This window comes from Sturnus vulgaris, chromosome 1 (assembly GCF_052056855.1).
Source record: "Sturnus vulgaris isolate bStuVul1 chromosome 1, bStuVul1.hap1, whole genome shotgun sequence".
Taxonomy (NCBI): Eukaryota; Metazoa; Chordata; class Aves; order Passeriformes; family Sturnidae; genus Sturnus; species Sturnus vulgaris.
The window spans coordinates 31,748,565-31,776,466 of NC_142243.1; the positions used below are offsets into that span (position 1 = coordinate 31,748,565).

General features: G+C 39.7%; 1 protein-coding gene across 2 annotated transcripts; it reads left to right on the forward strand.

Annotated features, from left to right (window-relative positions):
- Nucleotides 1-27,861, forward strand: KLHL7 (kelch like family member 7). Of its 2 annotated transcripts, XM_088162991.1 has the most exons (14): nt 1-370; nt 4,032-4,134; nt 5,099-5,192; nt 6,372-6,496; nt 8,214-8,389; nt 11,048-11,222; nt 12,366-12,508; nt 17,163-17,403; nt 20,378-20,579; nt 20,839-20,936; nt 22,490-24,288; nt 25,702-25,788; nt 26,901-26,985; nt 27,122-27,861. In XM_088162991.1, exons 1-11 carry the CDS (start codon nt 251-253, stop codon nt 22,771-22,773), a joined length of 1,761 nt encoding a protein of 586 aa, XP_088019117.1. In that variant the 5' UTR covers nt 1-250; the 3' UTR covers nt 22,774-24,288; nt 25,702-25,788; nt 26,901-26,985; nt 27,122-27,861. The 2 variants fall into 2 exon arrangements, with proteins under 2 accessions (XP_088019117.1, XP_014749837.1); XM_014894351.2 differs by having other exon boundaries at nt 22,490-25,788.
- Nucleotides 27,862-27,902: the final 41 nt, after the last annotated feature.

The window sequence follows — 27,902 nt, forward strand, 5'->3', positions numbered from 1 at the left end:
GTTTACCCCGCGTGGGGCCGCGCGCCGGCCGATGGCGTCAGCGCGCCCGGCCCCGCCCCCAGGCCGCGTCCGCCGCGGCGACAGCGGCGCTGCGGGACCTGCGGGTGCGTCTGCCCCGTGTCCCTCCGGTGTCCCTGTCCCCAGCCCGCCGCTCCGTGCCGAGCGCCGGCACACGCTGCTCCCCGCCCGGCAGCCGGCGGGCGCATGTTCCCGGGCGGGGTCGGCGCGCCGACGGTGAGCGCGGGCGAGCATGGCCGCGCCCGGCTCGGAGAAGAGCAGCAAGAAGAAGACGGAGAAGAAGCTCGCCGCCCGCGAGGAGGCGAAGCTGCTCGCCTCCTTCATGGGCGTCATGAACGCCATGCGCAAGCAGGTACGGGAGGCGCTCGCCGGGGCCGCAGCCCGCGGTGTTGGCGCTGCCCTGAGGGCAGGTCCCGCTCCCGCGCCGTGGGTTTCCCGTCTCTTGGGCCCGACTGCGGGGAAAGCCCAGCGGAGCCGGCACCGCCGGTGCCTCAGAGTCTCCGCAGCCGCACAGCGGGAGTGGCGAGCTCCGATTCCATTTGCGCCGGCTCCTGGTGGGTGCTGGAGGCAGAAGACGCCGTGGATCTGTTTTTCCTGGTCTGATAACTCCTTGCGTGTGGTGGGGCAGGAGCGGGGCTGTGGTTCATGGATGACCCAGTGTCTCCGGCTAGCATTTACGGAGCCCTTTTCGGACCGAGGCCTGAGGGCAGTGGAAAGGCGCTGATGTTGGATTTTTGACCAGAAACTCTTCTCTGAACAAACTGTGTACACTGTGAACAGTGAAACTGCAGCGGGAGGAGAGGGACAAATAGAACCATGGTTTGGTTTCACAGGTGACATTTTCATCTTGAACACCTTTGGCCATTGCACTAGGAAGCCAGTGTAGGAGTTTGGTGGTTTCATCCGGCCTCAAATTGTTAACTCCTTGGCCTGAACCAGTTTCCATAGCCAATAGTTAATAAAGGTGACTGCTCTGTTTACCAATAGAGCAAGAGTGGTAACCAAAAATTGCAATCATACAAGTTCATTTCAGTTGAGCTGTCCAAACTGAAATAAATATTAATTTAAAATTATTTTTTTTTAAAAAACTAATGGTACAATGGCAGAAGGATCATACGTGTAACTCCTTGCATATGAACAAATCTTTCTTCTCAGTGGAGATCTAGATTGATTGTGGAACTTTGGTTTGTTTAAAAACTGATGTGCAGCCAGAGTTAAAACTGACTCCGAAGCCACACTTACAGCACTGTCGTGTTGTACTTTCTAGAATTTAGTTTCTTGTCCTCCAGTGTTAGTCTTGCCAGCTTTTTGTCTGCACCAGCAGTCTGGGTCCTGGCCTCACAAATATTGGTGTTGGTTCTGCTTTTCTCTAGCACTTCAGCCCTGTTCTTTTCTCAGTAATAGACAGTCAGTTATGTTGTCTGCATAAACCATTTCATGCAGCTAAGCTCTTATGTATAGAAAAAGGTTTTTTTCAATTACTTAAGGTAGTAATGTAAAGACTTAAAACATGTAATCTGTGTTTTTTATGTAGGCTTTGTTTCTGATCTAAAAGTGTAAACATATTCCAAGGTGTGGCTGAATTCATAACTTGGTTCCTCAATGTTTAGTTCATATCTCTGCCACTGTTTAAAAGGGAATGCCAGATGCTATTATGATTTGTAAGTAGATAAAGGAAGTGTTGTCCTCCTGTAGATACATGTGCAGTCCCCAGCACAGAAATTCACAGTGCTTTACCATGTCCCTGTTGTAGTGTGTGGTACCACATTGTCTTGTGTAAGTGCCTCATCTTGCAGTATAGTGGAGTGCCAGCTCTCCACACAAGGAGTGAGAGGATCAGGATTAAGTGCTGTGAAGTTTGTGTGTGCTTCTGATTCAAATTCCAGAATCTCTTGTGCCCAGGGAGTGCAGCTCTGAGTTTTGTCTTCAAACTTCTCATGAAGCTTTACATGTCCCACACAGTGCTGATGCGTCCACAAATTTTTGCAGATTTCATGAAACTCGTGCTTCTTTTAGGAGTTGTTTCTAAGAGGAGCTCAAGTATTACTGAGGGAGTAGGGGGAGATGTGATTATACAGGGTCAACTTGGGAAGTCAGCAGTAGTCAGAAGAAAACACACTTGTGCTCCTCGGTTGTGCTAAAGTTGTAAGAGGATTTGTAGTCAGTTCTTTACTCTTGTATTTTGTTAAGTCAAGAACTATGCTGTAGTTACAAAACCTGAATATGAGTCAAAATTTCCAGTGATGGAAATGTCATTAGTTTAATCATGTAGGAATCTGGGCTGATGGGAACTTAAAGCTCATTTTAAGGAGGCTGTTTTTTGTGTGAGCTGGGATGAAGAGGAATCCTCCACGAGTATGGGAGTTTAGAGTAAACTATGGACATATCTTCACTCAGTACAGGTGAGATGTTAGGGCCAAGTGTGTTTAGTGCTTGGAGGAGTTGTTGCTTGTCTCCAGCAATGATGACCCACATCATTGTGGGTTTTCCAGAGCTATTGGACAGCGTGGGCATAAATCATTTGTTCCAACATTGCAGCTCAGTGGAGGTCAGCCAAGAATGAAGTCATTGGCAATGAAGCTGGCACAGAGCTGCAAGGTGTTGCTGAACCTGTTATTTGGAAGGTGAAGTGCCCTGCAGAAGGTGACGCTCGGGTGTGTCCCTTGGTTAACACCAGTCACCTGTTGCATCATGAAGGTGACCCAGTGGCAACAGTGTGGCCTTCTGGAAAGAAGTGCAGAAATCCTCAGAAGAGCATTAGCTGAAATGGAACCATCAGACCCAGAAACATCCCAGGGAAAGAAGTTAAAATGGTGGTCTGTTTTGGTTTGCAAATGCACCCAGAGGGGCCTTAGAACATCCGAGGTGTTTCAAATGCTGAGCTGAGGCATTTAAGGTGTCTTAGAAATGCAGTGTGGAGCTCAAGCAACAGCTGCAATTCTTGGCAAAGCTTGGCCATAGGATTTTATGGTATCTTGTACTGCTGGTTTCCAATATTTGTTTGGAACCAGAAGTGTTAGAAATGTCAGCTTTTAAATTATTTCCTTTGAAACTTTTTCAGAATGGTCTCCTTTTTTTGTTGTTGTTTCAATCCTAAATGGTTTAAAACTACAAAGGAAGCTATATGTCACCCCATCTAACTTCCATTTAGATAATATTTTTGAAAGTATTATTTGTATTTTGTCCAGTATGTGCTTTTGAGTGTCCTGTAAAAAAAATAAAAACAGGCATGTTTAAAGGAATTGTAAATGTGGATTATCAGTCCTAGATAATATTGTCTCCATGTGGAAAACACAGTTGCAGTTGTAAGCAAGTATATATTTCCCACAGTAATGTTCTTTCCTGGGGCTGGCCTTGGGATGGGTGTATGTAGATGTCTTTGAAAGCAGTTCCATGAACCTAAGGTGATAGTCCAAAATTATTTCTTATTTTTTAAGGAAGCAGTGCTGCTCAGTTTTTCTTTCTTAATAGATAGTTATAATTAACTATAGTATGATATGCGTTTATTTCATTCAATATGTTCTTAGAAGAAATAGCATTTCAGAATCTATTCAAATAATGTGTTTTTATCCCAATCCCTCCTGACAGCTTTTATAAGTTCTGTTGCTTTCCCTTCTCCTAGATCATGACATGCAGGGGAGAAACTAGTTTTGTTTTTTTTTTTTTAATCAGCAGAGTAGAGGAGAGCCACTGAATGAAAGCAGTGCAATATAAATGCAGCCCCTACTAGATGCTGCAGAGCCTACATTATTGCAGGCTGATGTAAAAGCTACAGGAAATGCTTTAATCAGAGTTCATGTTATTTGTGACCATCCTGTACAAATTCATGAGTAAATTGATGTTAGTTCTCCAGGCTACTGAACTTTGACTTTCAGAAAATCTTTTTATTACATAATGACTGTGAGTTGTGTATGTTTCAAAAAGCAATGAATTTCCATAAGCTGTTTTTAAAGAAATATTGTTGAAATACTTTCAAAAATGCTGATTTTTGTCTTTTTTTCCCTCTGATTCAGAAAACTCTCTGTGATGTCATTCTTATGGTTCAAGAAAGAAAGATCCCAGCCCACCGTGTTGTGCTTGCTTCAGCCAGTCATTTTTTTAACTTGATGTTTACTAGTAAGTCTTTTGAAAATTGATTCATTTTAAACTTTCATTATGATATCCTGTTATATTTGTGTCTGTCAACCTGTTTATCTTATGAAAGTGATTAATTTGAGGGATAAGTGTCAGGTGGAGATTTCCTATTTTGTGTCCTTCTTCCATTCATCTGTTCACCCCTCTCCTCATTTTTCCTTTAACTCTTTTGATCAAGTCAAGTGTTACTTCATATATAAACTCTTTTAATAGCTGGGGCTACTGGGTTAGAGTTTATCTCCCTTCCTTAACCTGAAAATTGGGATTTTTTTTTTTTTTTTTTGCCTCATTACAGAATTTGTCTGCATGTAAATTGGGTTTTCAGAGGTTAGAGACATGGTTTAGTGGCTGGAGTGGATGATCTTAGAGATCTTTTCCAACCGTAATGTGATTACCTTAATTCTGTGATTCTGTAATTCTTTCATTTATGCTCTCTTTAAAAATTCAGTTGTGTAGTATCTTATCTTTGGTACGCCTTACCTTTGAATTGTAAAATTACTGTAAAATCAAAGTTGAGTGGAAGTAAAATAACCGTTCATTCCAGTGGTCAGTGGTAACCATCTGTGGGCAAATCTAGGGCTGTGTCTGGATGTGGGGAGCTCAGAGCTGTCTCCATTGTTATCAGCTTGAATGTGAAATTTTCACAGTGGTAATGCTAACATGGCAGTCTGGCTGCAGTCAACAACGTCTGGGACTTTTTCTACTTAACACAGTTTATCATAATTAAGATAACTGGTGTGAGTACATCCTTGTATTATCTTGTTTGTTCCACTGCCTCTTTTCCTGACTTGCATTAGCAATCCTGGGAAAACAGCAATCAACTCTGAGCAGTTTTTAGCAGGTTACCACTTTGTATAATTGCTTTATTTTCTACTGTTTGCAAAACATACAATAACTAGAGTGACTTCTTGATTAAAACTTGATTAAAATTTTAATCTGTTTGCAGCAAATATGATCGAATCAAAGTCCTTTGAAGTGGAGCTAAAAGATGCAGAGCCTGACATTATTGAACAGCTCGTGGAGTTTGCTTACACTGCAAGGTAGCTTTATTATTTAAAGCTCATGCTTTTCTATGAAGCCTGCCAATTTTACATTTTAAAAGCTTAAAATAATGCTTTTGTGATTCATCAATTTTGTTACCATTAAAATTCTTTCCTTTGTTTGAAGCCTGATGTTACTAGACCCTCTATCTCTCTTCCATCTTCCTTTTTATTTAACCAATAGGAAGCCCAGACTAAAGAAAAGGCTATTTGTCTCCAAAAAGCAATTCAAAGCACTTCAAGCTCCAAATGATGTTTCCCGTGTAATTCAGGCCCTTTTTGAGGTCAGCAGGGTGTCTCTTTGAGGCCATAGTAGCTATGGCGCAGAGCCATTTCCAGGAGTTACACCTTCATCTTGGAACAGGCAGGGTGGATAACTCTTCTGTGAACAGTGTTTCCCCCCTATCTCAGCTTGTCCATGTATTTGGGGGTTTTTGTGGGTTTTTTTTCTCTTCCAACACCACCCCCCCCCCCCCCCCAACAGAGCTCTTGCAGATGGCTACGATTGTAAACAGTACTTAATCAGCTTTAATCAGACCTGTGGATGGCAGGCCTTTCATCTAATGTGGTTAACTCTCATTAGGGAGGCTTTCTCCTTTCTTTTGAGAGGAATCTTCTGGAATAATCCATCAGTGGTAAGAGACAGTCTGTGTCACCAGCCCACCCCTGCCAGATGGTTGCCTGCCCTGATACCCATCCCCTAGACTGTGGCTTCCGTAATTCCTCTTGAAGCATTGCCCAACTGGTTGTTCTGCTTATGCAGTCTAGGCAAATCAGCCAGACCAGTCCTGACAGAATTTAGGCAGGTTTTGCTGATATCTGTTTGGGAGTTGAAAATGGTCATTAAAAATTTTTCTGGGTTTCTTTTTTCCATTTTGTGACAGTGGTTAATCACACAACTCATAGCAGTTGTATAGGACCGCAGAGGACCTGTGTTAAATGCTTATTCTTCAGATCCCAGGACTGGTTATTCTTTGCCCTGCCTGGGTAAAGTAGAGCAAACAAAAGCAGTTTGGAAACATCAAGAAGGATGTGTCCTTAGACTGTATGTGAAAGATTCTTGGGTAAATAGGAGGGAAATAATTTTGCCATTTACGTGAATTTGTGTAAATTGCTTTTTTTTATCACCACAACTTAGGTCATTTCAGTTATGCTAATTTTGCACCTTCTGTTTTGCAGAATCTCCGTTAACAGCAATAATGTCCAGTCTTTACTAGATGCAGCAAACCAGTATCAGATTGAACCTGTGAAAAAAATGTGTGTGGACTTTTTAAAAGAACAAGTTGATGCTTCCAATTGTCTTGGTAAGAGAAATAGACTTAAAGTTACTGTTTATTTTTTAACTTTGCTGTATCACTATCTCTGGATAGACAGTAACATTTGGCTAAATCCAGGCATATAAAAATTTTTCTGTGAATCTGAACTGTTGGCTCTTGCCACAGGGTCTGCTGACTGTGCAAGGTCTCATCCTGCTTGGCAGGATACTGGGGCTTCTTGTATGTTAGAGAACTGCATGTGTTCAGTGAGGTGGAGCTTTCAGTTATTACTGTACTTGCAGACAGAATTTGACATATTTGAGTTTCACAAAACTAACATATCTTTTACAAGTATAAACAGAGTAAGTTTAGGCTATTCTGGTTTTACTCACTTTAATTTTGACTGAAAACAATGAATGTCATCTGGGCAGGTTTGGTATCATATTCTGTAGCTGTAATGTGAACTCGGTGTTACAGAAAAGGTAAACAACAAGTAGAACTAAATACTTCTTTTGCTTAAAATTTGGTGCACTTTATATAAACAGAAGTTTAAGGAACTTTTTTTAGTGTTTTTTTCTTGACACCATTAGGTAACATCTCAATCATATTACAGATATTTATGGCAGCAATAGAAATGTTTTGCAGAGTATATCTGAATTATAGTGACTCAACTGACACTTCAGTGCAGTACAGCTGTGGCTCTGAAACAGCTGCTGGAAGAAAGGCATTATGTAAGGAAAATGCCACCTAGGCTTGCTTTGAGGTGTATTTCTGCCCTATGGCTTCTGTTAGGTGGAAAATTAATTATGGTTTCTAACACTTGCATACTTCATTGCTAATTTATTGTAAAAAGATTTAAACAATTTTTCCTTAAGGCACTGTTTTTAAATTGAAACATGTTTTGTACTTATAAGCAAGTACACAGTTTATTAAAAAAGAGTATTTGAAAGGAACTATGGCTTAATTTGAATCTTGAAATTTTGTCATATATGTGGAGTTTATCTTTCTAGTTTGCATTTTACTACTCTGAGCAGCTTAGACTAATTGCAACCCATATGTTAGTGAGTTGCTCCTACTTCACTTGGCATTTCCTCTGTGAAAAGGAAGACTGTGGCATACTAAGTTGCTGCTGAAAAGCTCTGTGCTTACGTGGTTTTTAATGCCAAAGTTGGCAGTGGTGCCTCTCAGCTGCTATTGCTGTTTATACCTTTATGCCAACGTTCTGTTCCTCCAGCAACATCAACTTGACCAACTTTGTGTTGGTCTGCAGCTGACTGCTACATGGATAGGAAGGTCCCAGTTCACCATGACTCTTGAAGGAAACATGGCTTGGTTGGTGACTGATGCTGCATGAGCAGGTCAGGAGAGGTTGTAAAATGTGGATCCAGTTTCTCAAGCTGTTCTGGTTAGATGTGGTTAGTGTGGCTTGGCTCAAACTTGGTAAAGGTACTGTTGTCTGCTTTGTAATTGGGAAAGAAACAGTGAGGAAATAGTGCTGGAGAGACAGTTAACACCGCAAGTGTTGCAGGTGTGACTCTCCAATTAGCTCAGTAGGGATAGGAATCAGGAGCTTGCCCCGTCTTAGTTTGCCTTGAATTGCAGATGAGTTATGATAGCATGTGTTTTAATAAGGGGGGGGAAAAAAGGCATGGTAATAAATATTAAACTGGAATTGTAAGTACTACTGAAATATATTCTATTTTAATACATTAAAGGTAATTGCAGTTCAAGTTTAGAAGGGTTTTTTCCTTTGTTTCCTTCATAGGCATAAGTGTGCTAGCAGAATGCCTAGACTGCCCAGAACTCAAAGCCACTGCAGATGACTTCATCCATCAGCATTTCACTGAGGTTTACAAGACTGATGAGTTTCTTCAGCTTGATGTTAAGCGTGTGACACATCTCCTGAACCAAGATACACTGACAGTGAGGGCAGAAGACCAGGTGAGATCCCTGTTTCATAGCACCTAAAAGAAAAGCATTGAACTCTTAACTATCTCTTTTTTTAATCAGGAACTGGCTTCAGGTATTCAAGCATCTCACTTCTAATGTTCCTAGAGGATATGATGCACATAGTGCTTGCTAAATTGTGGAATAAAAGGTGCATCCTAACTTGATCAAAACCAAATATTAATAAATAGTCACATTTCAAGTATGGTTTATAGATGTGTTGTTTTACCAAAGTTGGAAGAAAGAAGTCACAGAGGGAATAAGCAGAATAGTTTCCTTTGTCAAGATAGCTATAGGGCTTCTGATTCAATAGTACATGAGCTAAATTGTTTGTAGTGGTTGATTCTAGATTGGTATTTATGTGCTTCTGGTGAAAGTGGACCACTTCAAAGTGGTGAGCAAACTGCACCTTAATGGATGCACATTTCTACCTGAATATGGCCTAGTCCATTCCAGGGAGGAGTTTTCTGATGGAAACATATACATACACAAGCCCAGGGAACTGAGAGACTTGGAAGTAAGATGAATAAAGCACTGAAAGCTACATGCATTGGCAGTGGTGGATGGCTGGAAGATCCTTATTTAGGGGCTGGACATAAAAAAAGTTTAGGTAGCTGAAAGGAGCTTGGAGTTCACTCAACTAAAATTTGTAACCTGTGGTAGAAATTACATTCACAGCTGTCCCATTTGGAATGCTTGATTCTGCTTAGAGCACAGCTCTGAATGATTATTTACCAGCTTGCTCTTCCTACTGCAGGAAAATAGGAAGTATATAGGTGTCTACACTGCAGCCCAGACAGGTGGTTGTAGGCTGCTTGTAGCAATTGAGTGGTACTTGTAGCTTCTTAGTCAAAGCTGTTGAAAACAAACTGAAATCTTACCTTTGTAGCTCTGCTGTTCTGGTGCTTGAATTAGGTAATTTAAGTTTGTGTGGGTGGCATCATGAGTTGACTCATACCTTTGAAACACAACAGAGGGATGTTGTGGCTGAGATGGTATGTATATCCTCTTGGAAATGGATGTTTTGCTGACTGTGAAGCTTCCATTGACATTGACCTCCAACAGGCAGAAGAATTGATTTGAAGTATTAAGGTTTAATTATTTGTCCTACTGTATGGTGATGTAACTTATGAAAATAAGAATTAGTAAGAGTGGAGGATAATACCAGGTGGTTGAATATGGTAGTTGATTTGTTACAGGTATAAATATGAGTAATATCACAGTTCAGCACTCTTGCTGAGTGCTGGGAAAAGTTCAGATCATGGGGTAACATTATCAGAGCTGGAAGTGTCATTTGGCTTGCAGCCAAAATGACACTTAAGATTTACATTCTTGAAGTTCTATTGGTAAGGTAGGATGGTGTGCTTTAACCTGGCAGCAGTGGTAGGAATGTTATGTATTCAGCATAGCATCATTAAAATTTCTTTAGGAAACTGGTGGTGTGCTGTAGAAAACTACAGAAGTTTGACAGTTGTACTACAGGAATCCTATTTCTCAGGAGTACTGCTAGAAAGTTGACATTATACTCTAACTTTTGTTTTGATGTGGAGCATAGTTACATTCAGGTAAAAGGGAAGATAGCATTAAGTACGGTCTGTCCTATACAATGTTCCTGTTCAAGTCATTCTGTTGAATTTTCTTAGCTGATAGAATTGAGCTTTTAATTATTTTCTTTGCTCTCCCATATTCCCTGGTAATTTTGCAGTTAGAGCTGGGGTGGTCTAGTAATCCTGAATAATTCTTCCATGAAGTGTCTTTCCATGTTATCTCAGTCACTCAGCACCAATCACTGTGACCAGTTTCAGCTACAGGTGTAGGCAGTGGCTGTGCTATTGCTTACAGTGAGGTTGTCCTGCCACTTCAGAGTCAGTGCTAATGGATAAGCTTGCTGTGTCTGAGTGCAGCATGGAAATACCAGAATATAAATGTAATCCTGGAAATCTTTTTCATTTCTCCCTGACCCAGCAGACAATTATAAGTAGAGCAGATTTCTTGATTATCTTTCCTGTTCTACCTTCCCTGACCCCTAAGAAAACCCATTATCTTTTCCTGTGTGGAGGAGAAAAAGAGGTGGCACTCTGGTAAATTTATAATAATTTGCAGATAAAAACTTTGATTTAAAGGGTCCCCTAAGACACAACAATAGCAATGTATTTGGATACCCAACATGATGATTTGGTAAGAGAACCTCAGGAGACTATATCAAGTAGAAGTTATTTCATTTCTGTGAAAGCATTACTGATGTTTTGGCACAGAACTTGAAGAGTATTAGATTTAACCTGGTAAAGGAGTTACCCACATAAATGTGAATTGCAGATTCATTTTTTCCATTTGGAGGGAAAAAAGTTAAACAGCAGAAGTAGTAGGCTTTTGAAGTTTGTAGATGAAATTTATTCAGTAGTTCTGCATTTGTTTTACTTGTTTGAGCATTATCTTTTTTGGGGTTTGGTTGACTTTTATTATAGCAGAGTTTTTAGTTGGTTTTTTTTGTTTGTTTTTGAAAGATGGCAATGGGATCCCCATATAATAAAATGTTAGTATAGGTTAACCTCCAGCAGGCATTAGAATCAATCCATAGCATTAAGGTTCTGTTACTTGTCTTGCTGTGTGGTGATGTACCTAATCCCTTTCTCTCCTTGTCTCTTGTTTAAGGTTTATGATGCAGCAGTCAGATGGCTGAAGTATGATGAGCCAAATCGCCAACCCTACATGGTTGATATTCTTGCTAAAGTCCGATTTCCTCTAATATCAAAGAACTTCTTAAGTAAAACAGTTCAGGCTGAACCACTTATTCAGGATAACCCAGAATGCCTTAAAATGGTGATCAGTAAGTTGACCTCTAGCTGAAATCTTTATGATGTTCTGTATAATTTAAAAAATGCTTTGAAAATTTTTGAAAATTGTTTGCTTTAAAATGCTCTAACATTTTCACATTATATCCATCCATGTTCCCTCTAGGATGCTGTGTTTAGTTGAAGTTGAATTAGCAGATTACTATGTTAATAAAACTCATCTTATGTAACAGTGTGACTTTCATTTGTTTTCTCCTAGCAAATGGCATGAACTCCATGAGAAGTAATGGAATGGAGATTTTGTCAATGACTCATTAGGGTAACTGAAAGTTAGCCTGCCTTTGTGACAGGCTCATAACTTCAATATTGTTCATGTTCGTATGTGCATTAATAAAAGAAATATGTCAACATTTTGAATTTTTTTAAGCTGTCCTAAGCAAATTAGAATTTTAAGTGTATGTTTTACTGTTTTTATCTATTATATACTGACAATTGATCCTACATTTGCATTCTCAGGGTGCAGATGAAGTAGGAAACAAGCTTCCCTTTTGTTTTTAGACACCATTTGTAAAATTGTATCATAAAGAAAGAAAAACAATTTCTGTAGCAGTTAGCTAGTTGGCTTCAATTCAGTGTAGATCTAAAAATCAGTACACAACTATTTTCCTTCAGACTCAATGAGCAGGATTCAAATTAACCTATATGTTGGTAAGTATTTGCTGACATTTGACATCTCAGTCATGCTTGTGTGACACTGAGTTTGGTGCATTGTATAGGAAATAAGGATTTTTGTCTGGTTTTGGTGGCTTGTAATATCACTGATATTTTTGCACTCTTGGGAATGCTTTCTTTCGTTTCAATGCAACAATCTTAATTGCTTGTTAATATTGGATAAATGAGGTGATGATTCCATTGATATATAACATGAGTCTGTAACTGTCCTGCTTTCATATGGAGCAGCCAGTTTGGAATAGGGTGTAAATCTGGATGTATGCTCCCACCCTCACATGCTGCTGTGCATTCTTCCATTTTTGAATCAAAGCTGTATAGGTGTAATGTAGAAACTTGGTTTTCCTCTTTTCCCCTCCCTTCCATGTCTCCCCCATCCCTGCCTCTGAAACATCCCTATCCATGTCTGAGCTACCCTGGGTCTGCAACAGTTGTTGTCTTCCTTGCAGGTGGGATGCGATACCACCTCCTTTCCCCGGAAGACCGAGAAGAGTTAGTGGAAGGTACCCGGCCAAGAAGAAAAAAACATGATTATCGCATTGCTTTGTTTGGAGGCTCTCAGCCCCAGTCCTGCAGATATTTTAATCCCAAGGTAATCGTTACCTCAGAATGCATTAAGATTCACTGTTTGTAATCTTACCTGTTTTCTTTGCTGATGATACTAACTAAAACATAATGATCTACAAAATGGTATTAGGAAGGAAGTATTCCCTCCCTCCTGGGTATACAGTTGGAAGAATATGGTTAATTAAGTATCTTTAAGCCTGTGTACCTAGATGTAATACTTCATTTTGAATAGAATGATTGTGTTTGTTTCTTAGCAATATTAGATATGGAGAGCTGATCAGTCCATCTGAGTTGAGCATTGATTGGTATGTGCATTCCACAGCTGCAAACAAACAAAAGGTCACTAAAATATCAGGCAATTGGTTAGGAATATATGAAAGTCTGTATGCATGTGCATGCACCTAGGTGTTTAGAGATTAACTCAAAGCATGTTTTTTTTAGCGCATGTTAATTTACTGGCTAGTATGTTAGTGTAGAACCCAACTTTTATAGGGCTTTTTACTGCATTTATTAAAATATGCAACCACTTCTAAATCCCAATGGTTCACAATTTTGTCTGTTCTTAAGAGTATATAAGGAAAAGAATGGGGAACCAAGTATTATTTAAGTGGAAAAGAGTGAGTTTCTACAACAGAAAGCTTAGAGATGGTCAGTTTAGAGCAAGCAAGTTCTGCCTGAAATTTGTTCCCATGTTTCTTGAATAAAATCAAGCCACAGGAATGGTGTATATTTCAGCTATGCAGACTAAAGGGTCTAAAAACATCAACTGCATGCAGAAGAATTACCCATACCCTGTTTTACCAGGCAACCACATACAGTAATACAGAACAAAATTGCTATGTAAACATCAGGGCTCTCTTAAGTTATGAGATCTCATGCATGTAAAATTTTGTTGAAGAAATTCTGGTTCTAACTCAGCATATTAAATGCTTGTTAAAATTTCAAACAGTTTTGTGTGCTGTGTGAACTTTATAGTCAATGTGAGCCCTGTCAAATCTAATTCTGAATGAATGAGCCTCTGGGATGTGTTGTGAACTTTTCTTTCACATTCCTTTTGTAAGATAAAATTGAAGCCACCTCGTCTGAGTACCACTCAAGTCTAGGGAGAAAAAACCTCAAACCTACCAGCTTTGCTGACTTAGCTTGAGAGACACTTAATATGTATTCCTGTTGGGAGTTCAAAATTCTTAACTAATGACTGCCTTTTTCCTTTATTTACATACTCAAGATAAGCAGCACTTCAACTGGAGGTGAGGGGTACAGAGCAGATAATTCTCTCCTTTCCACAGTCTAAGTTTGGGAAGCCTTTGATCCAGGCATTCATAACTTTTCAAGCAGTTGCATGGTTTTGGCAAAGAAATCTGTTTTGTAGACAAAAAATAGTGTCTGTAAAAGTCTACATAAAGCATAGGATAGAAGAGCTTTACCTTTCATAGACCACTTGTCCAGGTATAACACCAAAAAAATAACTGAATTTGGAAGACATTTTGAAGAATTGCCTCTTAATCAAGATTTACAGTCCTGAATATGGAATAAGGAGTGGGGGAAGATTGGGGCTGGGAAGGAAAATTTAAAAAGTGGGTGATTGGCAATCCTTATTCTAACAAGCATGTGTTCCTTCTGTGTTTTCCTAGTGCTTATATGCTTTCTTAGACAGCCTGTCATGTCTTGTTGAACACTTTTTTACTTAATTTCCAACTCTTAATCTATTTAGAGGTCCTTTTCTGGATGTTCTGCTTGAGTATTTGATTTTAATCTTTAAACTGTGACAATAGCTTATTAAATGCAACAAACCAAGGATCCAGAACCCCTGCTGAATTATCATTTAACTCACCTTAATTGGTCTCATCAAAAGATGATGGGAGGCTCATAGCACAGAATTAAGCTTGTGTATGTACTTTTGCAAGGTTAGGACCTTGGGAAAAAATTGGAATTTTGCTTGTCTGTTGAATTGAATAGAAGTGAAGGACTAGGTCACTGATTTTAATTGAAATCAGAAATTTAATTAAATTCTTACATGTCACATAAAAAATTCAAAACAGAGGTTATATTTTTCCTGAAAATATTTTCTTGGTTGCAATATGAGTTTCCATAGCTGTTACATGATAAAACTAGTGCAAAAATTTTGATTTTCATTGAGTCCTTTGCACACAAAATGCTGATATTAATTTCCTTGTTGTCAGAAGAGTTCTTTAAATAAGACTGGATTGGATATTGTGTTTTATTTGTTGAGAATGTTAGCAGTATTATTTTAAGACTATATTTGCTGTCTTTGTTGCACTGTAACTGGTATTTCTATTGATGCATGTACTTCATCAAGAAAGCAAAATGGTGCAATGGGACAGATGCAGACGGGCATAACACTTGTGGAGCAGTCTGGCACTAATTTGAGTAGACATAGATGATTTCAGAATACTACTAGAAATCCTAGATGTTCTATTAACAGTTGTGGGAAGCATTTTCTTGTTGAATTTTTCACAGAATATTAAAAAGCAAAAAACCCCAAAAAATTCCCTAGGTTGGGAATAAAATAAAACAACAAATATTTTATCTCAGTATGGAATTTATATATGATTGAGACTGTGTCATCAATATGCTTATTCTTTTGAAATTACTATCTCTAGTGGCCAGCAGTAATTGGAAGTTTTAAATTCTCAGCAGTGCAAAATTCAACAAAGGCAAATAAAAAGTAACAGATGCCTGGCAATGCTATTTCTTGATGATTAAAGGAACCAGCATACCTTTTATGAGGAGATAAAACTGTGGCCATTAAGCTATTAGTGGGGAGGTTGTCCACAGTGGGCACATCTGCTGGTTTTTGTGACAAACTTGGAAGAGGAATCAACTGAAAATGAGGAAAAGTCTTAAATGACAAAAGGTACTTTTTCACACGGCCCATAATTGTGTGTGCCGTTCTTGTCACAGGGTCTTGAGGCTCTCAGGAGTTCAAGTAGTTTTAATAAGTGATTCAATAAATTGATGAAAGAGAAAAAGGTATAGCTTTTGCCTCTGGTGTCCTGCATTGCAATTTGATGAAAGTAGAGATCAGCAGGGAAAGAGTCACCATAATACTTATCTTGGTCCATCTTTCCCTACTCAGTCCCCCAGAACTGAGACTTGCACTGACGAGGGCTGTGTGGATCTTGACTGTGGTGTAAAGCAACACTTCTACATAATCCCTAAATGTCTTAAATTCAAAAATTGAAATCAAGTCTGTGTGGTACAGACTAACATCAAAGAGCATTGCAAGAGGATGACCTAAATTGCCTCCTGCTGAAAGAGGAGGGTGCTGCTGAATATACTCAAGTTACGGCTTTTCATTTAATAAAGGTATGGATGAAATGGATACTTGAACAGAAGCCATAAAAGTGGGTCAGGCCCTTTATAAGAGTAAAGGAAAACAACAGGATATTTTGTAAAATTGCCAGAAGTTTGAGCTAGAAAGTATGTTGATCTTACACAATGCACTGAGACATTTTCTTAAGATTTATGCAGCTATTTATTTTGCCATGCTGTAGTATGGCTTTCCTTTCTAGGATGCCCCAGGACCTGTTTCTCACCATAAAGGGCCACATGCAGCTGACAGCTCTTCTTGATATGGGGGATGCTACAAGAAAAGATTGTAAGATGTTCTGGACTATAACATGCTCTGCCTCTCTTTCTTTGAACCCCCATGTAGGAGTCGCTGTTCTTCCTCATTGACCAAGGTGTTTGAAGTATGTCCTTGCTAAGAAAATGTAATGATGTAACGTCTTGTGTGAACCATTACAGTGAAGGTCATTCAGCAGGTTGAGGTAGACCTTCTTGAGGTGGCACAGATAACAGTTAAGGTCCCATACTTTCCTGTTCAGTATAGGATTCAAGCTATGCTCATGGAATATGTGAGATGCTATTACTCAAGAAGTGTTTCTTGTGCTGTATGCTATCCTGGTCTGCCATCAGTTGTTGAGTTTGGTGTTTTTAAGGCTTTGGGCATTACTGCTCATATTTGATACTTGCTGATTTTGCCAGTATGTGCAAAATCAGTTTCTAGGCATCATGACTGCCAGTATTTGTGATGGAGCATTACCCTATTTCTCATGCTATCGACTGTGGATAGCTATAGAACATTTGTGTTTTGTAAATTCTGTAAATAAGCTTCTAGTTGTCATGGTAATAAAGTATGTATCAGAGCTTTTTTACTGAGTTGCTTGTCAATTTGGATATTATCTTCTCCTTTTTCCATTGTCTTTGTTTGGTACGTTCTGTATTTTATTATTTTTTAGAAAGAATCTGTTACTATATGTAAGATGTCTTTTTCCATTGCTATAAAAGAAAATGCAATCCTACTTTATTGATTACATGCATTGTTTCTAACATGATAGCAGCAGGAGGTCAATTGTGTTGGAAAAAACACCGAAACTGTTTTTCAGGGAAGCTCTACTGGGTGCACACAGGGAATGAGGAAACAGAAATTCATAATGTCATGGTTCATTACAGCTAACTATGTCTGTGTCTAAGAGAATTTTTCAAGAGTACGCCTGAGGAGTATTCTTCAATAAACAGTGTTCATGTTTGTTTTGAAAAGGAACTTAAAACTGACCATATCTAAATCTCTATGAAAAGCTCTGTTTGAAAAACACTCACTGTGCAGGTAAGTGTTATAATCTATTAGACATTACTTGTTCTTTGTAATGCAGGATTACAGCTGGACAGACATCCGATGTCCCTTTGAAAAGCGCAGGGATGCAGCTTGTGTCTTCTGGGACAACGTAGTTTATATTTTGGGTGGTTCCCAGCTCTTCCCTATAAAGCGAATGGACTGCTACAATGTGGTGAAGGATAGCTGGTATTCCAAGCTAGGACCTCCAACACCTCGAGATAGCCTTGCAGCCTGTGCTGCTGAGGGCAAAATTTATACATCTGGTGGTTCAGAAGTGGGTAAGACACTAAAAATCTTTAAAACAAACAAAAAAGCACAAAGAAAGATAGCTGGAAATTTTTCTGGTTTTTTGCATGATTTTGTTGACAAGAAACTGCACGTTGCCATGTTAGCCTAATGAGTTTATTTTCCCATATTTAGGATTTTAGCCCCCTTTGCCAGTCCAACAATCTATTCCTGTTGTGTTTTGAAAATGGTTTCACTGATTGAAATGAATAATATTGACATTAACTGGAGTAAAAAGTACACTGCAGCTCTTAAAGAGTTAAATAGAGACAAGATTGGATGGAGCTCTGAGCAACTTGATCTAGTGGAAGGTGTCCCTGTCCATGGCAAAGGGGTTGGAAATAGATGATCATTAAGGTCCCTTCCAACCCAAACCATTCTATGATGGTGTGATTCAATGAAATATATTTTGGGAGTCTCACTCTTACCTTTCTTCTATAAATCCACAGAATTCAGTGTAGTTTAAAGTTTTCTGAAATGTGTGACCAGAATGGCTGCATTTTGACAATGGCCTTTTTATAAAGCGTATGTTGGGCCTAATGAGATGGTCTAACTTTTACAACTACTGCTTTTGGTGGTGAAATTGTACTGGGTCCTGCAAAGGAATTTGTCCGATTTTGCTGTCAAATGACAGAAGTTTTCTGCTATTTTGTTATTTTGTTGGTTTGCTGCCACAAATGGAGAAATGATACTTCCCTTAGATGTTATTATTCAGCATAGTAAGGAAAAAAAAAATACAATTGGGACTTTTCTCTCTCTCCAAAAAGCCTAGATGATGACTTATGCTGTGGTATTACAGGAACATTTTATTTTGTCTAAACACGATACATCATCAACAACCCAAAGGTTGAAATGCAGGCATAGTATACCTATAAAAATAGCTATGCTAATAAAGCTATGTTCTAGGGAATAAAAACAAATGGGAAAAAAATCTTAGAATGAAGATCCTTTTGAGGTCTGCCTTGCTGCAGAGGGAGGTGAACAGAGGAAAGAATTGTCATGATCGGTGCTTAACATTGATAAGTCACTTAGTGGAGGTTGTAACATTTAGGCCATGTTGTCTGACCTCTAAAATATCTCAAGAGGTCTAATGTAGCAACAGAATAAGCAGTTCCCAGCTGCCACCTCGTGTGGTGAATGTGAAATAGCACCTTTCCCATTACTTGAAATAGGCTTAACTAAGCCTAACATTGGGAAACTTGGAACACTACAACATTTCATACATCCTCGTGGTTTCCCATATTTCAATTAATGGGGAATAACAATAGAAACTTTTGATTGTACAATATATTTTCTCATAGATAGTAAATAGTTAGTACAACTACAGTTGAAATTTTAATGTAGCAGTTTTCTTATGAATATACCCTCACATTACTGCACAGTTTCACTTTGCTTTCCATAAATACTAATCAAGACAGAATAGTAAAAGCTAAACATTAATAATGGTGTTTATTTTGCCTGTACATTTTCTGCAGAATTCAGTGAATACTGAAAGTTTGGAAAGGTCTGTCTCCTGAATCTAGTGTTTTCTAATTTGAAGGAGGCAATTATGTTGAAAGCATTTATCTGATAAATTACTGCAGTGTACTTAGGTGTAAAGAAATCTAAAAACTGCATGTTTTTTCCATCAGTTGAAGAGGTTGGATTATTGTGCCAGTCCATTACAGACAACATGGCTCATTTCCCCTTCTTGAATTGATAGAAGTCCTGTTCTATTTGCAATAACTAGCAGAGTTTGGAAGCTGAACATACCAGATTCTTCCACTCTTGTTTCAGTGCAGGAGAAATAATTAACATTATACTGAAAATGGAAGCCTCTACCTTTTAAAAAAAAAAAAAAAAAGTCTGGACTTTCCATGGATGGGAATTTACAACTTCAAAGCAATAAGAACATCTCTTTACATCAAAGAAAACATCTAATTACATAAAAAAAAAATATGTCCACTCTCTACAGTTTTTGGTGATACTGAGAACAGGGTGGGAGTGAACAAATGCACGCTTTATAGGAGTGTTTATAGGAGTCATTTTGGGTCTGGAAACATAGTGTCCTTTTGAAGGTTCGAATCCTCAGCTGGTAGTAAGTGCTGCTAGTATGACTTGCTTAATTTTTAGAAGTAGAAAGCAAAGGTGTAAAACAGGCACAAGAAAAGTCACCTTTAACTGTTCCAGGTAAATACAGCTCTTGAAACAAAGGGAAGAAGGGTGTTCTTTTCTGAGAAAAGTTGTATTCAGCCTTCTCTGCCTTTGCTGTGATTTGGTCACTTACCTGAGCTTGAGTTTTGAGCCCCTATCTACCTTTATTAGAAAAATTGCTTTTGATTTCAGTAATAGTTCTCTTGGCTTTTGAGGGAAGAGTACACAGATGCTGCACTTCCAGACAATAAGTATCTACCAGTCCTCAGGAAGAAAGTAAATTGGGCAGAGGTAGCTGTTTTGTAGTTACTAATAATTCCAGGAGTATGTTATGACATAAGCTATCAAATTCCAAAGGCAACAAGTATTCTGGGTATTGGGCAAGTGACATTGCTAGAGGAAAAAGACTCATGAACCTGTAGTGAGTTTACAAAGCTGGTTTCATCTTCACATCTGAAAGCTCAATATATTTCCAAATAGTAAGAGTAGCATGAGCTGATGACAATGGGATGGGTAATTTATATACATCTCTATTTAGCATTTATTCCCCTCCAAGAAAATAAAAACCAACTTTTTTTTCTTGTTTCTAAACACAAATAGCAATTTTATAAACTTACTTACATATTTTTGAACAAAAGAGTCGAAATAATTACAAGTACGTGCTTTCTGAATAATCCCAAATTTAAAGCAGGTTAGTTCTATTTTTGGAGGCGGGAAAGCAGCTTTCCCTTTTCCTCTAACAAAGCATCAATTTGATAATTGCTGTTAGACTCTTCTTTTAAAAGACAGCCACAAAGATTAATGCCACTTTGGTGGGTTTCTATTTTTTTTAAGGCAATTCTGCACTGTATTTATTTGAATGCTATGACACAAGAACAGAGAGCTGGCACACAAAGCCCAGCATGCTGACTCAGCGATGCAGCCATGGAATGGTAGAGGCGAATGGGCTCATTTATGTATGCGGAGGGAGCCTGGGAAACAATGTTTCTGGAAGAGTCCTGAATTCCTGTGAAGTTTATGATCCAGCCACAGAAACGTAAGTGTTGTTTTAAGTCAGGATGGCTTTAGTCACTTGTGTCTTTGCTAGCTCTGTAAGTGACTGAAGTATAGGTGACTACAGGAAAAATTCTGGTAAGGAATTTTTCCTGAGTCAGCATTTAAAAAGTCAGTTATTTGTAGTTCTACTTGAAAGATGTTTTTTCTTAAGCAGCTTTATTTTCCTAATGATAGGTTATACTTACTTTCTGTGAACCAGACTCTGATTTGTCCTTTTCTGTTTGATTTATTTTCCCCAGGTGGACTGAACTGTGTCCAATGATTGAAGCCAGAAAGAATCATGGGCTGGTGTTTGTAAAGGACAAAATATTTGCTGTGGGTGGACAAAATAGTTTAGGTACTTTAATTCCGTTCATTCTTTAGCTGGTCACACACAGTTTCATGGGGAGTGGGTTCTGTTCTGGAATTAATTTATTACACTATGTTCAGCTGAAAAGCTTTGAGCAATACCATCAAACATGTCCTGTTGTCACATCAATGTTGCCTTCTTCCTTTCACATTTCACTGTTACCTTATTTTTCAGATTCTTGTACTAATGACAGTCAAGTTCAGATATATACCTCCACTGTTTTGCCCAGTTCTGAAGTAGTTAATATGACTAAACCAGGGATCTGAGAAAAGATATTTTTTTTGTTTGTTTGTTTATTTTTTATTTTGGGGGGAGGGGTAGTTATTAATGTGTTTTCAGAGATTTTAGCATTCTTTTGAGAGACAAGTAAAGGTGTAGCCACTATTTCAGGAACTTCAGTCTAAAGACTTAAATGTAGTCTGATACTGAAAAATGGTCAAAATGTAAGACGTCTTTTGACTGCTCTAGCTTTGAAATGAGACTTACTGTAATGGCCAGGTCAATTATGATCTGCCTGTCTCCTTATCTTTAAAACTAGAAGAATAATACTTTACAAGAAGAATTGGATTTTAATTGCACAGGGTTTCTGAAATGCTTTTCAATTTGAAAAATTCTCATTTATGAGATTTTTAAATCACTGTTTATGGTAAGTGAAATACTTTATTTCAGATTAATGCTATTTTGGAATATAGCTTGATTTTTAATTGGCTGCTTGAACTATTCCATCATGATTGATTCCTAATGCAAAAATAATAGATACTTTTATTGCACAGACATTTTATCAATCCAAAATCTGCCATCCTGCAAAATATAAGTGTATTCATTGAATGCTTCTAAAAGAAGTGTTCAAAATTGTTCTCACTGGAATAAAATGAGGAAGAGTTATGATAGAGAGATTTCATAATCTCTCAGATCTAATAATTCAGTACTGGAAGTGAAAACTTATTTAAATAGGGACAGCAGGATGTTTGCAGCTATTGTCAAGTGTAATTACTAGCATATTTCCTGAAGAAGCAAATCTCAGTCACAAAACCTACTCTTCTCTAATAACTTTTAGTTCCTTTGGGCCTTTTCAAAGGGACTTAGGCTTTTACACTTCAGTAATTTTATTATCATGACGAGAGACTTCTATCAGTAAATGGCCAATTTTGCTAAAAGTACCCATGAGCCCTCTACAATGAAATGCCATTGCTATAGAGAAGTTTCAGGTAATTCCTGAGTTTCAGTCACTAGCCCCAAATCCATCAGTAATTCAGCATCAAAAGTTCTTCTGTTCATGAAGTAACATGTTGGAATCTCTAGGAAGCATCTAGTGGGAGTTTGTTAGAATACATCTTACTTTCTATCTCCTTTTCACTTTTCTCTGGTTTTGTGTTTATACAAGGATAAGCTGCTAGTTTAGAAACTGGTGTGTATTTCAGATTTGCTTTTTTAAGTATAGGGTTCTTGAAACCTTGAAAATAAAGACTGAAGTTTGCATGCTTTAGTGCAGTCCATACAGTGCAACATAATAAGCAGTTATCTATCTCATTGCTTTGTAGGTGGCCTTGATAATGTAGAATATTACGATATCAAGATGAATGAATGGAAGATGGTGTCTCCAATGCCATGGAAAGGTGTAACAGTGAAGTGTGCTGCAGTGGGATCTATAGTCTATGTCCTGGCTGGTTTTCAGGGTGTTGGTCGCTTAGGGCACATTCTTGAATATAACACTGAAACAGACAAGTGGATAGCCAACTCCAAAGTGCGTGCTTTTCCAGTGACAAGTTGTTTAATCTGTGTTGTAGACACTTGTGGGGCAAATGAAGAAACTCTAGAGATCTGAAGACTGTAGGAGATGCCAAGGCATTCTTCAAGGACTCGGGAAAAGATGGTTATTGGTGCTTTGCTTCCATGTTTTACTGAACCATGTTAAATTTATTAACAGGAAAAAAAATGAGATGCAGTCTTTCAATTTGTGTATACAGCATATTGTATGATGTGGATTTTGTCACACCCATTTTCTTGTCTGTTTTAAAGAGATGGGGATGTATTTTGAGAACCAACTTCCCTAGGTGGTATCACACAGCATCTTCCTTTAAAAGGACTGTGGGTGTGGCCTTGTCAGACACAGACCCAATCCAAATATTTAGAATGCCTCTAAAGCATTTGATAAGGAAAAAAAATTCTGGTTAAATGGCATTTTACCAAGATCAGGTGCAGAGACACTTCCTTTATTGAAGGTGAGTAAATACAGCTTGGCTCATGAGAAAGAGGAACAACAATTTTTTCTCCTTCACACCTACATGCAGAAATCTTACTGGGATTAAATGAAGATATTTTCTCAGGAAAGACCAAGGACTGCTGTCTAATAAAGATTCCCAATGTTTTAACGGCTTTCTAGATCTTGATAGCTGTCCTCTTCCAGTGAGTTTCTTCCATCATTTGCATGACTGCTTATCAGTTTTTTTAAGATGAGGGAGGCCATACATAGAAATTAAAGCAACACTTTGATGGTATCTTTGGCATTTTATGGAGCTTTCACAGAGACTTTTTGATTTTTTTAATTTTTTTTTTCTAATTACACTGAGGTAGGGAACGGTGGGGCAAGTTGTCGAGAATTGTGCACTATAATTAGCAAGTTGGAAACTTGAAAAGAATTTTCAATCTATCTTCCTCGGCATCAGACTGTACATACTGTGGATGCCAAACCGTTAGCAAACATGGGAACAGGAATGAGAAAAGCAAAGTCAATACAGCAGATATATTGATTTTCTTCTTGAAAATTACTGTTTTTAAAATGGCATGAACCAAGTCATTAAAGATACTTTACAGAAGTCTTCAGAAGTCATGCATGGTTATTCATCCCTGGTTTAGAAGCACAGAGTTCTATAAATGCTTCCAGCCCACATGATGGTAAATTTCTTTATGCAGCCTTGAAGTCCAGCCTCTCAAGCTCTGGGTGTCACCGATATTGTGTGCTTCTTCCAAGTTCTGGAAAGCTATACAAATGATATCTGTCCTGCTCCCCTGCAAGTTTATTCATAGCTGCATCGTCGTTTTGTCACCTCTCTTCTAACTTGCTGATTTTTTAGGTCTGTTTCTATGAGACTAGTGAGTTAACTTCAAAAGTTGGTGCTTGCCTACCTCTACCTCGCTGGTGCTGTGGAAGTTTAGTCTGTTTTAGTTCTGAAGTACCTCCAGCTTCAACTAAGTAAATCCTGGTTTTTCAAAATCAGTGCTTCTTTGTAGACTTGCTCCTCGTTTCATTCCTCATCCTGACAACTCTGCCTGTACGGACAGGATTAGATGCACTCACGGCCTCCGGTGTGCTTCCTGCAATTCCGTTCTTTATTTAGCAGTAAGTGAAGGGTGTGTGACTTTTTTACTGTTTTCCCTTGCCTTTTCACTTCTAGCCACGAAACGTGTCCCTGGTGTCTCTACTCCTTGATTCCGAACTACTGGAATCCAGGAGGGAATAGCGTGGACAGGCTCTTTTATCTGTTTTGCATCCGCTTTTAAACTCGCAGCCCCTGTTTGTCCTGAAGGGTGAATAGTCCCCGCACGCCTGGGCGGCGGCAGCGCCAGGCGGCCGCGCTCGTCCTTCGGCTCCGCGGGGCTGCGGCCGCCTCGGGGAGCGGCACCGGCAGCCCGGGCAGTGCCCACGGGCGGGCTGGATGCCCCGGGGCTGCGGGCGGCTCCGACCTGCCCCGCTGCCCGCCCCGGGAGCTGCGAGCGGCCGCTGCCGGCCGGAGCTCCGGAGCGGAGCGGGCCGGGCCGGGGCGGGCGGCGGCAGCCTCTGGGTCGGCACTGGCAGGGTTGAGCTCTGGCCAAGGGACTGCGGGATGGGCCAGGGGCCGTGGGAAAGCAACTCGGGGATCTTGGCTGCCCGGAGCAGCGAGCAGCAGCTGCGTGTTGTTTCCATTCTTCACCCGCTTCCGTGGTGGGGAGCTTTGGAAGGCGAGGGACTCAACGGAGAGCCGAAGGCTGCGATTCTTTGTATTTCTTCCCGCTCGAAGAGAGCCGGCCTTTGCCAATTCATCGGGAGCAATTACACGTCTAAAGTTCTTTCATGTATCTTTCGTATCTCCGACTGTAAATGTTTCAGGAGAGACAATGTACCAAGGCCCACGTCTTTCTAACTATGGAGGGTCGTTAGAAGTATTTATTTGTTTTCTTGGAATTTTTTTTTTCCTGTCCTTGCAGACTTTTTAGATGTCTCTTCAGAAGAACTGCATCTGGAGTACTATGACAGCAAACAATATAATTGGGAAATGTGTAAGCAGTTTAAAAATGATGACTCATGGAGGCAGTCTTTGGAATAAGACTTGTTACCAATCTTCAGGTGGCAACTCTTAACTTATTTATGTCTCAACTCTAGGAGATGATCAGAATGCCAAAATATCCTGCAATTCCCATGCACCAAAGAGAATACCAAAATAGCTGGTCTACATGGTCTATCATAACATAATTTTTTGTCTGAGATCTCTGGCTCAGACTATCTGATCTGATATTGCTCTTTATGTAAAGACATAAAAATTAGATATAAGGGCAACAGTAAGAGTATTTAAAGGAATCTTGTATCAATAACAAAAATTTCATCTTTTCACCTTAAAGTGGAAGAAAAGCAAAAAACATCTGTTGGATTAGTGAAGTTTCTTTTCTAATTCTAAATATCTTTATTTGGTTCAGTTGACATACCACTTTTATTTTTTCCATTTTTCAAAGTCTTCCCCAATAATAGAATGCACTTTTCTTCTCTTTCTCTTTTCAGATAGATGCTCTTGAACTGTTAGCAGAACAGTGGGAAAACTGGCTGATTCACTGAAAAACTTTAATTGCAGTAGCAAAAGCAGCTTTGGTAGGTGTTCACGAATGGCAACATGTCTCTATGCCTGATTTGATTTTTTAATGAAGTAATTTACACAGATGTTAATTATTAAGGTTTAAAAGACTTCTGAGATGTGGCAATTGTGATGTGCCACCTGGCTATATCCCCTGGACTCCTGAAATTGGTGATTTGCATGTGGTGTAATAAACCCCTTCAGTTAACTGAGGAAAAACATGTGTAGGGATGGTTTCATGTTAGCAAGGCAGCAGATGGATGCCAGCTTCAGAATACTCTCATTGCAAGCCACATGAAAGCAAACAGAGCTTAAGGCTGGGCTATGGCTGTGTACATGATGAAGAAGAGGCCAAACCCCATCCCACCTTTTTTCCCATGTGCTGATGTTGCCTCTTCCAAGAGAGGATCAGCAGACCGGACCAGAATTACTCTTCAGGATGCCTTAGGATAAATGGAGCATTTGGGCAATGCCAGCATTGAGAGATAAGTGGGAGAGAAGCCCTTTGGATAACATTTGAAGATAGAAAGAGCCATTGGTCCTGGGAAGGCAACAAACACTTGTGAATGAAGATGGTTTTTCAGAAGCAAATGGTTGAGTTAAAGCCCATATGAAATGATCAGGGAGACAGAGGAAGTGGCTCTATTTGAGTGCAGTCTGCATGGAGGGCAGTGAAGGTTGAGTAATGTGATCCCAGCTCTTGGTGTGTTCAGTGCTGAAGGTGGACAAGCAGGATTTGGGCTTTACCATAGGAGATGGGATGTGCCAAGGACAGAGAGTAAAGCGAGTCAAAGCTGTGTCCTAAATGCAGTCATGGAGCACAACCTGCAATAGTAAGAGGTGAGAATGAGAGCTCCCAGAGGGGATCAGCTCCGGGACTGACAGGCAAAAATCGATCAGTGGGAACAGATTTGCATTTCTGGGTGGTTTCACAGAGAAGAGCCTGTATGGCCTTAGAGCACTTCAAGCACTGCAAGAACAGGCAGTTGTGAGGAGTGATCACTGTCCAGCATGGTCTGAGTTGGATTCCACAGGACTGGGCAGCTCTATTTTTGTTTCAAATAGTTCCTGAGAGAGTGTTCCCTGTTTTGGAATCTAGTTTTCATGTATGTCTCTGGAATTTTTTCAGCTCTCTGCTTTCAAGACCGCAGGCACTCAAGCAGCACCTGCCTTTGGAATGGGAGGACAGCAAACCTCAAGCTTTGGTCTCTCAAGTAAGTTCCTGTTCTAAGAACCAAAACATTTCAACATGTTCTGTAGTTTGCTGCTGCTGCATCTCTGAAATACAGCAGTGGTTTAGTATCCCTGGGGTACCCCTTCTACTATTTCTTGTCAATTCTGTCCTTGCAGGCTTTCCCGTCAGCAGCAGCAGCAGTGCCAGTGCCAGCAGTTTCTCCTTTAAAACCAGTTCCAGCCTCATCAGTTCAACATCATCTGGGAGCAGCCGTGCTGCTGGGAGCTCTTCTGCTGCTGCAAATGCTCCTGCATTTGGGACAACATCCTCTCCTAGCACACCCCAATCCGTTGGCTTTGGCAGCCCGGCCGCTCCATCCGCAGCCTCCTTCTCCTTTAAAGCAGCTGCCCCAGCTGCTGGCTTTGGGACTTCTGGCTTTTCAGGCTTTGGCAGTGCTTCTGCTGTGAACTCTGCAAGCACCACTCCGCTCCCAGCCTTTGGAGCCTTTAGTGGCACCGTAGCCACTCCTGCCTCACCTTCCGGCGCTGCTTTATTTGGACGGAGTGCCAGTGCCTCTGGACATGCTGTCACCTCAGCCTCTGCTGCGGCCACCAGCTCCAGCCCTGCCTCAGAGAAGTTATTCACACCCAAGAGCGAATTGTCAGCTGAAGAGTGGCAACAGTTTGAAGCAAAGGAGTTCACAATTGGAAAGATTCCTCTTAAGCCACCACCATTAGAACTTTTAAATGCTTTTGACCTTGTAAGTTTATTCTAAATTATTGTTTATTTTTATTTCCTTTCAATTCTCTTCTGCAGGAATAAATGTGAAAGTGTAAACTTTTAAATGTTATTTTGGGATGGACTTTTTACATTTGAGAAATGAACTGTTGAAAATAAAACAGAACATTTCCTTCTGTATGCTGTCCTGTGAAATTCTGTGCAAAGACTGTATGAAAA